Raw genomic sequence first — 12,565 nt, 5'->3', positions numbered from 1 at the left:
GGGGAGAACGGCCCTACCTGGAGTCTCTGGCAGAAAGATCCAGGGGAGACCCGAGGTCGACCCCTAGGATTTTCGAGACAGGGATACAGAGGATCCAAGGCCCGCTACGCTCCAACTGAAAAAGAAATACTGGCAGCTTATGAGGGAGTTTGATCTGCCTCAGAAGTGGTTGGAACTGAAGCACAGCTCCTCCTGGCACCTCAACTACCAGTGCTGGGCTGGATGTTCAAAGGCAGAGTATCTGCTACTCATCATGCCACTGATGCTACCTGGAGTAAATGGGTCACCCTGATAACACAACAATCTCAAATAGAAAACCCCAGTCACCCAGGAATCTAGGAAGTGATCATGGACTGGCCAGAAGGCAAAGACTTTGGAATGTCACCAGAGGAGGAGGTGACATAGGCTGAAGAAGCCTGTTTGTACCACAAATGCCAGAAAATGAAAAGCAGTATGCCCTGTTTACTGATGGGTGCTGTTGCATTGTAATGAAACATCAGAGGTGGAAATCTGCTGTGTGGAGTCCCACATGACAAGTTGCAGAGACTGCTGAAAGCCAAGGCGAATTGAGTCAGTTTGCAGAGGTATAGGCCATCCACCTTACTCAGGCCTACACAAATGTAATTTTTCTCAAGTGTCATTAAGTGCTAAGCTCCTGTATATACTGAATGGGGTAGAGAATGGGGCACTGGGCACCTTGTCTGGGACTGACAATCTCAGTAACTGGAAGATGGAATGCAAAGCAACCAAGAAAGAAATAACAAAGCAGAAAATGTAACTGCTTCAGTTATTGCTTGCAAGGACTTAGACCTGTGTTAAGAATCCAGCCATAGTAAGTGGGCAATATGCTTTTCTTCAGCTGGCTGTTGTGACAGCCAATAGTATTCCGGGCTGTATCAGGAAAAGTGTGGCCAGAAAGTCGAGGGAGGTTATTCTCCACCTCTACTCTTCTCTTGTGAAACCCCACCTGGAGTTGTGTCCAGCTGTGGAACCCTCAACATAAGAAGGATATCGACTGGTTGAGGTGAGTCCAGAGGAGGCCACGAAGATGATCAGAGGGCTGGAGCACCTCTCCTATGATGAAAAGCTGAGAGAGTTGGCCTTGTTCAGTCTGCAGAAGAGGAGGCTCTGGGAAGACCTTATTGCAGCCTTCCAGTGCCTGAAAGGGGCCTACAAGAAAGCTGGGAGGGGACTTTTTACAAGGGCTTGTAGTGACTGGACAAGGGGTAATGGGTTTAAATTGAAAGCAGGGAGGTTTAGATTAGATATCAGGAAGAAGTTCTTCCTGGAGAGGGTGGTGAAGCAGTGAAACAGGTTGCCCAGAGAAGCTGTGGATGCCCTATACCTGGCTGTCTTCAAGGCCAGGCTGGATGAGGCTTTGAGCAACCTGGTCTAGTGGAAGATGTCCCTGCCCATGGCAGGGGAGTTGGAACTAGATGCTATTTAAGGTCCCTTCCAACCCCAACAGTTCTACGATTCTATATGTCCCATATTTTGCTCAATAACCTGGAAGTACAAAAAATACCTAGTGCCTCATCAGAGACATAGCTATGCCCTAGAGCAATAACCCAGCTATCAGGCTCTCTGAATGGAGGTACATCTGCACCTTCTTTGAATCAAGGCAGGCTAGTATTGACTACTGCCATATCTCACATGACTGTGAATGGAAGTAAAGGATGAGTAAGGCAAGTGCTGAGATGTTCTAATCCTTTCTCCTCTCCTTTAATTTTCTTTTACTTTTTAAAATCTATACTTATTATCAACACTCAGGGACAGGTGCCAATGCCTCAAAGTATCCCTTTCCCAGACAGCTGGTCTAATCACTAAACTACAGATTCAGATTCCCTTTGATACTTCTTCCTTTCAGTTCATTTTGAACCTTTGATCGCTGGCTTACACAGGTTTGGGCAGGAGGAAATGGTGCTGCGTAAGTCTTATTGGGCACTTCCCTGAATAGGATAAATGGTCTCGTAGCTGAAGCTTGTGCTGTCTCCATTTCACCAGAGGAGTGCATTTATCAGTGGTCTAGTGTGCAAATTGGACTTTTTAACTGGTGTCTGTTCACTCAATTCATGGTGGGTTTCTGTGTTTTACTTCTGTTGCATTAAGGGCTTTGTTGAATTTATACTTAAACCCATGAAAGAGATAGAAGCCTCAAACTGAGATCCCCAAAAAGGCATGTCGGCTGATATCTTTGATACCTATATATGAACTAGGGCCTGAAGTATGTAGGTGTAGTTTTGGCATAAAAATATCTTTAAGTTATTCTCTAGGCTCACATGTCACAACTGCTGAACAAAACACAACTAAGGTGAGTCATGGCCCTGACAAAGTTCTTGTACAAGACATCTTCAGTGCAATGCTATGAGGGCATTAGTCTGGTATGTGTATCAGGAGTGTGTCCTCTAGGCTGGAACCACACAGAAAACAGTTCCTCCTTATCTTCCACATGCTTCTCCTCACAGGAAATGTTTTAACTTTACTTGTTTTCACAGTATTCAGATCTACATCTCCTCTCATTGAACTGCCCCGAATACCATGTAGACTACATTCAACTCCTTTCGGGAAAAGTCCTAAAAGGTAAGGACTATCTCACAGGCCCACAGTGTCAGCGAAGTGTTAGTGATGAACTTACTGTCCCAAATACCCAAGCTAAAGTGAAGTCTTGATTGTTTTTTGTTTGTACAGTGGCACAACAAAAAGGTCATTGTGTTGTGTTTGAAGTATTCTGGATGTGTACTACGCACTGAAAGAGTCCAGCACTAACTCAGTGTGATTGCACAGCCAACAGAACACCTGAAAATCTTGCTAAAAAAGGCTATCCAGTGCATTTTAGGAATTAACTTACATGAAACATATTTTAAGTAGACCACTTTAATCATGTTCTTAGAACAGGAGGTTGTGATGAACTGTCATCCATTACCAGAGAACACAGGACACAGTGTTTCCGAAGATGTCAGACTCCTTTTTTAGTTTTTGGGACTACCACATTTTGAATATGCAGTTTATATATTTTTTTTTCTTGGCACTGTAATAGTGTATTTAAAGATATAGGTTGGAGAATAATATCAAATAAGAATACTGTATATCTGCAGTATCTATAGGTGAACAACAAATATATGTGGATATCTATGACCCTTAACACCAGTATTTGCAAAAGAGTACTTACATGAAATGAGCTCATTGTCAGCTGAATGAAAAGTCTTATATGTCTTGAAAATCCTTCAACCTGTTCATCAGTGATGAAGGTAAATACAAATTCATGGATCCCCAACAATGGAATCAGTACAAGTGTCGATCTTGCCAATCTTTTAAAAAGAAAATGTTTAATTTTAGTATTTATTGCATCTTTGGTGCAAAAATCAAAAATTCATCTACAAATAAATGATTCCAGAAATAATCCCTCAATATTATGACTCTGGAATGGTATTAGTAATTTTGTGATTTTGAGGACAAATTCCCAGATAGGAATTCTGGAGCACACTATCAAAAATGTCTGTATAGATGTGAATCTTGGCTTTGGGTGTAAGGTGAAAAGTTAGGTACAAGAAATTGAACAGAAAGGCCACTATCACCAAAATTATGCTGCTAGGTAACAGAGAAGTAACTACACAGCTAAATATGAGTGACCTGTTAACAGGGTTCTTAGACCTTCCTGTCACTGCTGAAAACTCCATGTAGCTGCATAAAAAGTTTCTATGGTACTGTCAGCAGTCATCAGCTTTTTAAAAATGTGACCAGAATCATATTTAAGAAAGAGAATCTACTTTAACAAGTGTGGGAACATGTTTGCATAGGTGAAAGAAGAGATCTCAAAAAAAAAGAGTTTTGAGGAAGGCTCACAATGTAAGGAATAGCTTGGGTGTTTGAAAGATTAGCAAAATTATAAGCAGTAGAAAAGAGAATAAAACACAAAACATTAGGCAATGTTAAATACAGGCACTGCTGTCTGTGACTATCATTACAGCAATCTTTCTGTAACAATCTGGAGAACATAACTGAGATCTTTTGGACCTTGAATGTTGAAAGAAAATGGAAATATGCTTCTTGTTAGGGATTTAATACTGGAATTTAATACAAAGTTAGTAGTAGAATTTCCATCCTGACTTCCTCCGCTCAGTCCTATTAGACAATAAAATAATTCGTCTTAGTAAGGCAAGATTGTAGTAGCAGACAGGGATTCACAATACTGGAAAGAACTGGGATGTTGAAAACAGTTAAAAAATCCTCACGTTTCAACTGGCATAAGTACAGTTTTCACTGCACCCATAGCTCGTTGCAGAGCCGGCTGTTCCTACAAAGTGGGAAGATGTTTATGCAAAGGCCAACTCCAGGACTTTACAGAAGACATGATATACCACTGAGATTCTGATAAAAGAGCCCACACCAGCGCCTGCAAGAGTGCAGGCTAAGGATAATGTTCTCATTTGCATCCAGCTGTGGAGCCCTCAACATAAGAAGGATGTAGATGGGTTGGAGTGAGTCCAGAGGAGGCCACAAAGATTATCAGAGGGCTGGAGCACCTTCCCTGTGAAGAAAGGCTGAGAGAATTGAGTTTGTTCAGCCTGGAGAAGAGAAGGCTTTGGGGAGACCCTATGGCACCTTCCAGTACCTGAAGGGGCTGACAAGGAAGCTGGGTGTTACAAGTGCCTGTAGTGACAGGACAAGGGGTAACAGGTTTAAATTGAAAGTGGGGAGGTTTAAATTAGATATCAGGAAGAAATTCTTCACAGAGAGGGTGGTGAAGCACTGGAACAGGTTGCCCAGAGAAGCTGTGGATGCCCCATCCCTGGCTGTCTTCAAGGCCAGGCTGGATGTGGCTTTGAGCAACCTGGTCTAGTGGAAGGTGTCCCTGCCCATGGCAGGGGGTTGGAACTGGATGGTCTTTAAGGTCCCTTCCAACCCAAACCATTCTATGATTCTATGATTTGGGTTTTCAAGACCAGGGACATTCTTGATTCAACAGTGTTCTGGCTGTTAAAAAACGCAGATCAGAAATGCTAGTGTCACTTAGGAATGTCCCACAAATCTTCTACACCTCCTTTTGAGTACCTTTTGTCACACTAAAGGAAAAAAAAAATAAAAGGGTCACAGCTTTAGAGGCCACAGTTGTACAATGAGAATACCAGAGAGCAATGATCTTACTGCATTTCAAAGTCCTTGACCTGCATTTACCTCTCTGATAAGAAAACATTTGTGGAACCTGTTTGCCCAGATGGCTTTCCCATATAATACTCTGAACATGTTACACCTTGTGGTGTTAGGTAAATGTATAATCTTCAAGGGCAAACTGGCAATATTTAGATGTTGTTAAAAAAAAAAAAAAGCTCTAGGACTTCTTTGTTATTTTTTACATACCTGTATTTGTAATCATGAAAGCTCATTTGCTGAGCTTTTAGTTTGGAAATCAGCATCCTGAGAATTTTTAAGAAGATGACAAAGTTAACCTTGAAAGGAAATACATATAAGTTACCTACAATAAATGATACGACACTACCCATATAGCTATTAAAGAAATGTAAAATTGATATTAAACACTTTTAAAACCTGTCACTGGATAACCGGAATGTAGTTGACATCAGAACAGAAACAGGTTAGTGCCACAGCTGCAGCAGAGAACACAGAGCAACAGTGACAGACTGCTTGTGTCGATGCTCTCCAAATGAGACGGTTAACAGAGTTTATATACATTTAGGTCATGCAACTCTTCACTAAACCATGTAAGGTAAGCAGGATGTGGTAAAACTAGTAGTAATTCCAATTCTTCAGGTAAAGAGGCTCTAGACAGCCAGACAAGGAAGCCTTGGGCATTCATTTACGAATAATTCACTCCTTTGTGAATTAAATTGTTTTGACTTGGCCAAGACCAATCTACAAGTTTCTTTTTTAATGAGGCTTGCAATGCCTGAAAATGCCTATGAGACATTAACTATTTCACTTCCACAAATCAAAAGCCCTAGGCACCTATCACCAGTGCTGACCAGAGGGAAAGATCACCTCTCTCAACCTGCTGGCAATGGTTTGTCTAATGCAGCCCTTCCTTGCCCCACATGGGCACATCATTGGCTCATAGTTAACTTGGTGTGTGCCAGGGCCCCCAGGTAAAGCCACTTTCCAGCTGGGCAAACTCCAGCAAATGCTGATGCCTGAGGTTGTACCACCTCAGCTGCATGGCTTTGCACTGCTCCATACTGAACTCACGAGGTTCCTGCCAGCTCATTTTTCCAGCCTGGAAAGGACCTCAGCCATTCCTTCCAATTTTGTGTCATCTGCAAATTTGCTGAGGATACACTCTGCCCTATTGTCCAGATCATCAATGAAGATGTTAAATAGGATTGGACCCAGTACTGGGTACACTCACAGTTATTAGCCTCCAATTAGACTTAATGCCACCTTCTGGACCTGGCCATACAGTCAATTTTCAATCTACCTCACTGTTTGCTCATCCACACCATACATTGAATTGGTCATTACAACAGCTATGCCATGATCCCTGTCAGTGCTTTGATGGTCTCAGCAGGGTGATCCTATCATAAGTACTGATATTAAGAAAATTAGCTCCGAACCCACATTAAAAATGTAAAACCATTTAGTAGCAACTTGGGATTACAGCTATAAACAGTCATTTCAATATAAAATCTAAAATATTAACTATGTACAAGAACTCTACTACTTTATTTCTTACCTAATGTGGGACAAAGAAATCAAAATGAAACATGCAGTTTTTAAGATCAGTGTTAAGAACTACATCAACCATAGTTTCTTCCAGTTCTCCACCACCAAACTCAGACGATGACTTCCTTTTTGAAGTACTCTGAAATTTCTGGATGGTAATAATATATTGCAAGGTGGAATCATTCTTTTCCAGGCTGTCTATACATGAATACAGGTGGTCAGGAAATAGTCATGTTCAAGCTAGTATGGTACTTTCCCCATGATTCTTTTAATTTTATTTACACAAAACAGGACTGTGGAATAAGGTCCATAAGATTAAGGAAAAAAAAAAAGGAAAATACAAATTTTGCATTTTTGATGCGTCACAAGAAAAATGTTAGGAACTTCTGGCCTGTACACTAACCTATGCCCTATAAGAGCAAGGTCCAGCTGCAGTATCTGGCTGTAATAATCCATGCATAACCATCATTAGGTAATGCTGACAAATATTTTGCAAATGGATTTAGGAAAGTTTGCTGAATTATATTCAAGAATAGGGTATTGAAAACATCCTGTCTGATTATTACATGATCTGACTCTGGGTTTCTAACCCCTTCATTTCTGCCCACTATGTATTTCACTGTCCCTCTATCCAATTTTTCTTGTTGAGCATCCTCTTTAATTCCTCTTTACCATTCTTTGCTCCTTCTCCATTTCTAGTCATATTTGATCTTCTGTTCTCCTTCAAACTATTTTTCTTAATCTTTTAGTTTCAGTTCATATTGATCCCTTCCCTGCTTCTCCTATGATATCAGTGGTGGAGTGATGCTGGTGCTGATCAAGCCACAGAAGGAAACTCCCCATGTTCAGCTACACTGCTGGCCACCATCGTGCAGACCGGCAAACTTGATTCTGTGATCTCAGGTCTGTAAATGTATTTCCTGTTTGCCTTAGAAGTAATTTCCAAGTAAGGGTCAATCAGTGTGATTCTAAGGAACGATCAGAGTCTTGCAAACGAGGAGCAACAGGATGTCTGAGTGACATTTATTCAGAAAGTTTATGGCTCCTTCTAAAATGAGCATTGGTGTCAAAATACACAAGTAAGCAATGGATGAAGACAGGTGAGTTCCTTCACCACTTCAAGGACTCAGTACTACGAGACAAGTAGGTCTAAGAAAGTCATCCCAAGAAGAAGATGAGCGTGTTCTTCTGTACACATTGCTGGGAAGTGAAACAGCTTCAACTGTCCTCTAGCTGCTGCTTGTTCTTCAGTAGAAAGATGTCTGATAGTGCTGTATTTTTTACACTTTTTCTGTATTTTCTAATACTTAATGACTATGAGCACTGGTAGTGACCTGAGGCTACGTGCTCAGAATAAAATTAATTGCTGGGGCTATATGAATCTGTGAAATAAGACTAAGGCAGAAGACCACAAAATGTAATATAGAAAAGCATGAATTAAAAATTATGTTAGAGGAATAACCTGTGTGTGTATTGATCTATCTTTGTATAAATCTAAGGTGACCTCTCTTTGCCAGCTTTAGTTAGAAGGATGTTTGAACAAATTTATCCCTTCTGTCACTTTATGTCCACCTTTCTGTCACTTTCTGTCACTTTATGTTTATTTCTGTGTATTGGTCTGTAGTAGGAAACCATGTCTTATTTCATCCAAAATATTGAAGGACAAAAATAGCATTAACTTCAATGAAAAATGAAGGAAAAAACCCCAGGAAATATATTTTCCTCTAGTTTTGGTTGATGATGACAGGAGCTTTCCAGGTAGTATCATGAACATCTGGATTAAAGTTAGAAAGTTATCTTCAGAAATTTCTTTATATCTAGTCTGAACTTAGCATGTTACAGCTCTTGTCTCTTTTCACTAATCCCTTGCTGTACCCTCCTGGCCCTATATGCCCCCATTTTTATTGCTACTGGAGATAGCAACTGGATCGCCTCTTAGCCTTCTCTTCTTAAGTTTGAACCAACACAGTTGTCTCAGCCTTTTATTGTACATCATGTACTCCAGGCCTCAGTAGTCTCGACGGCCTCTTCTGAACTGTCTCCAGTATGTTAATGTCTTAAAAATGGCTATAGTATTCCAGATGGGCTCTCACAAGTACTGAACGGAGTGGAACATGCTGTGTTCTTGATGTAACATGCAATCTTGATGTTACTTACGCTAAAAACAGTGGTTCACATCCTCAGTTCTTTGCACTGATTTGCACCAGCAAGTATTATGCTCTATTGGGCATAAAAGGAAATTTTGCAGGAATATCTTAATTAAAAGGTATTTTTAAATTACTGATTGTTTCCATCCAAGTGCTAGTCTTCAAATAACTTCAGAATGCATTCCTTCCTCTTAAGTATGTTTAATGTTGTATTATTCAGGGGACTTGTTCTGGGCTGAGCATGCAAACATCAGTGAACTTGATATTCTTACAACAGAAGCAAAGGACTTTGATGTAACAGAAATGTTATTTGTCTTTACTGGTCATGCTGCACTAGCTGTGTATTTTCTGGTCAGGCCCTTAAAGTGAACTGATGATTGAGTCTTCTTTTGGAATTAGACATATGCAGGAAGAAATTGGTTCAGATCCCCTCAGGTCTTCACTACGTATATCTTGACCGTTTCCTCAGTTTTTGGACAGTTTCAGGCTTTTTTAATGCTCTCTTTTGGCATTTTCTTCCTCTCAACTCTCAACCTTTTTTCTTTCATTTCTGGCTCTTCTCTCCACTGCTTTTTTTTTTTTTTTTTTAATAGAGTCCTCCATTGTCCTTATAATTATTTACTTTTTTTGATGGCTACTAAGTGTGTTTCTCTTCTTCACAGTTCAGTCCCAACTATGCCCACTTTCTCTCTCACAGAGTTCTCTCCAACTCAGTAGTAGCAAACCAAAGTCCATTATTTTTTCTCTGAAGTTTAATTTCTACATCTTTTCTTCAGTGTGGCAAGAAATCAATACCCTCCTTTCCAACTGACACACTGAATACATCAATTCTTCAATATTATAATTTGAGCAGCCCTTCTTTTACTCCCTGTGCATATTTGCATGAGTAAAGTACATCTCTTCTTTACAACATTTTCTATGTCTAGCTAAGCAAATCACTTATTCTTCTGATCCTTTTATTCCTTGCTGACTATGTGAGAACACTAGGTATTCTAGACACAAACCATAGTCCCACCTATCAAAATTCTGTGTTTATAATCATGTCCTCATGAATTGTTTTGATCATGCTATTTGCATGTCTTCATTATCACCACTTTTCAGGTGTACACTTTTCATTTGTTTAAGAAAAAAATTCATAACTCAGTCTTGTCATGTTATGCTGCTTTGGCTTTTTTCATTAGGTGAATGCTTCCTCCCCCTGACCATCAGTACTTCCGTTGTTAATTGTGTGCACCCTTGCTATCATAAGATCTTTCTCTATTGAGAATTTGGAGTTTTCTATTGGTGCTTGCCACATGGTAGCACCCTCTAAGTAACCTGTTGACTGAGAAAATGAAGGTGAAAACATGAGAAGTAAAAAATCTGAGAAGCAAAAGGCTCCATCTTTGATAAAGATGGGGCTGTGGAGAATTCACTGCATAGGTAAACAGCAGCGTTTTGAGAGGTTGACACTGAAATCTTTGTAGATAGAAAAGAAGTTGTGCCATTCCACCAACAATGAGAAAATTAATTTACAATTTTTTCTGTCTCATCTTTTCTAAACAAAGGATGGAATTATACTTGGAGAAAGAGTCACAAAAGACAATCACACTTGTGCATCATACTAGGAATACATAGTAAGAAATAGTTCTTACTGCAATGGAAAACAACATTGGTCCTCGGATGATCCACCAGATACCCATGTGATCATTTGTTCCCCAGCACCTGAAGGATAATTAAAAGTATAATTACACAATTTTCATAGGAAAAAAAAAAAAAACCAAACAAGAAAAACCCTCACCAAAATCAAAAACTTTACATAACCTACGTATGTATTTGAAAAGGAAGTTGACAATGTTCAACTTTGTCAGGTGGTACTGAGGAGAAATGGAATAAAACTAGGAAGAGCCTCACCAACAACTGTAATTGTCTTTATTCTGAACGTCTCCCTCCAAAATGTTGAGGGAAGTCTCAGACTGTAGATTTCAGAGCTATCTGGCAAATTCAGTCTTTGGATCCATATAACAACTGTACATAGCACCAAAACTTTATAATTAAATTCATCCTACTCAAATTTATTTATCTGAAACTGTAAATGTGTGAACTATGAATTGTGACCATGGTTCTTGACCTGTTAAAAGTGCCTAGTGCAAGTTACTCTTACTGAATCATTCACTGAATACTGAACACATTCATTTAGTATCAGTTTTTCGTATCAGGTTTTGTCATTATTCTCTGTAACATTTTTTTTTTCCAAAATGGCAATGAATACTAATTGAACTCAAAGTGTAGATGGTCTCCAATGAAAACGTTGGTCTTCTTTTCATACTAACAAGTTGCTCTTCTTGACGATGTTTGTGCTGTCAATTTGCTTCATTTAAATGGATGAACATTGGATACAATAACTTCCATTTCAGGAACAGTGAATGTTCATTCTACTTCTTGATTTACGAATGAGTAAATCTGAGAATTCCCAGAAATAGTTTAATATAAAAATACTAAAATGAACCTAGAAAATACTGTAACAATTATCAATAGCTTCTGTGTAATCTTAATGTGGTCTAGTAGTCAATACTTGTGTCAATTACTGTCAAGGGCCTCAAGAAAAATTAAGCAAACAGAAAAACAAAATCTATATTCTAAGGCATATTTCATTTAGTAACCTACCCTGTATTCTCCAGTTTTGATCTGCTTAATCCCCAAGGGCCCACAAACAGGATCGGAACAACTGAAAAAAAAAGGAGTCAATTACCGACAAGCTTGCAGAATGGCTCATGCAAAACACAGTAATGTGTTGTGCAAAGATATATGCCTTTCAGTCTTCTGTTTAGAACTGTACAAAAATCAAGCCGATCCTGGTTTCCCCATTTGTAGTTCAAACACAAAATGAAATCCTGTAAATCTTCTAAATTCCTGATACTGAGAATTCAAAATAATTGGCATTTGAGGGCTCAGAGACTACCTAAGGCACTAGTTGTTGATTTATCTGTTGGACCTTAAAGAGTTTTCAGTGGAGGTATGGAGCTCTGTCTAGTTAATTAAAACAATAGACAAAGGCTTGTTTTCCTGGCTTACCTTTCCTGGACCCCTTAAAGATAATCTGTCATCCCCATTCCCCTGTTGTTTTCCCCTTTCCTGGATATCACACACTGCAGACTGAAAAAAAACCCCTGAAATAAAGGATTACTATATTGTCCAGTGGTCTACAAAGGTTCAGGCACAAGCTTCAATCACAAGTATAAGGCACATAAGCTACAGAAGTCAGGTGTTCGACTCGATTCTCAGCCCAATAACATACAAGAGATTTTCTGGTGGATATGACAGAAAGAAAAGATGATGTGGGTCACTGAGGCCAAAACAGGATCTATTTAGGACCCTGGGATACTAACTAAGGTCATGGGGAGAGCTGGAGTGTGGCAATACAGGGAAAGGGCCAGAAACAAAATACTCTCAGATGTCTGAGTGGGTAAAATGAGGAAAGTGATAGAAAGGGTCTCCACTTGAGTGTAAGATGGCATTCGTGTAACAAGTGAACCTGAGAGAACAATCTGGACATGGACCATTTGGGAAGGTAGCTACACGCCCAGGGGAGTATGAGGTTGTCCCATGAGGAAGGATGATACCTGAGAGGATGAGGTGATGATATCAAGTGCAGTTCCTGGAAAGTAGCTAGGGATATGTGTCTCAATAGGTGTAAGCATGGTTTGCCACTGCTGGCTTAACAGCAGCAGTACTACAAATGCCTATAAGATGACCCATCTTAG

General features: G+C 39.7%; 1 protein-coding gene across 1 annotated transcript in view; it reads right to left on the bottom strand.

Moving 5' to 3' along the window:
* Positions 1–11,529, bottom strand: part of LOC104510757 (glucagon-like peptide 2 receptor) — a gene marked incomplete at its 5' end in the record, with an annotated part of 21,181 nt that extends 9,652 nt beyond the window's left edge. The window contains 4 exons of the mRNA XM_010153111.1: positions 3,170–3,308; positions 5,359–5,447; positions 10,457–10,526; positions 11,469–11,529. Of these exons, the coding sequence (XP_010151413.1) occupies positions 3,170–3,308; positions 5,359–5,447; positions 10,457–10,526; positions 11,469–11,529 (359 nt within the window). The remainder of the gene's footprint in view (positions 1–3,169; positions 3,309–5,358; positions 5,448–10,456; positions 10,527–11,468) is intronic.
* Between the last annotated feature and the right edge of the window lie 1,036 nt (positions 11,530–12,565).

This window comes from Eurypyga helias, unplaced genomic scaffold, assembly GCF_000690775.1.
Source record: "Eurypyga helias isolate BGI_N326 unplaced genomic scaffold, ASM69077v1 scaffold7986, whole genome shotgun sequence".
Classification (NCBI taxonomy): domain Eukaryota; kingdom Metazoa; phylum Chordata; class Aves; order Eurypygiformes; family Eurypygidae; genus Eurypyga; species Eurypyga helias.
The sequence above is the reverse complement of the archived record's forward strand: the minus strand, read 5'-3'. Positions and strand labels throughout refer to the sequence as shown.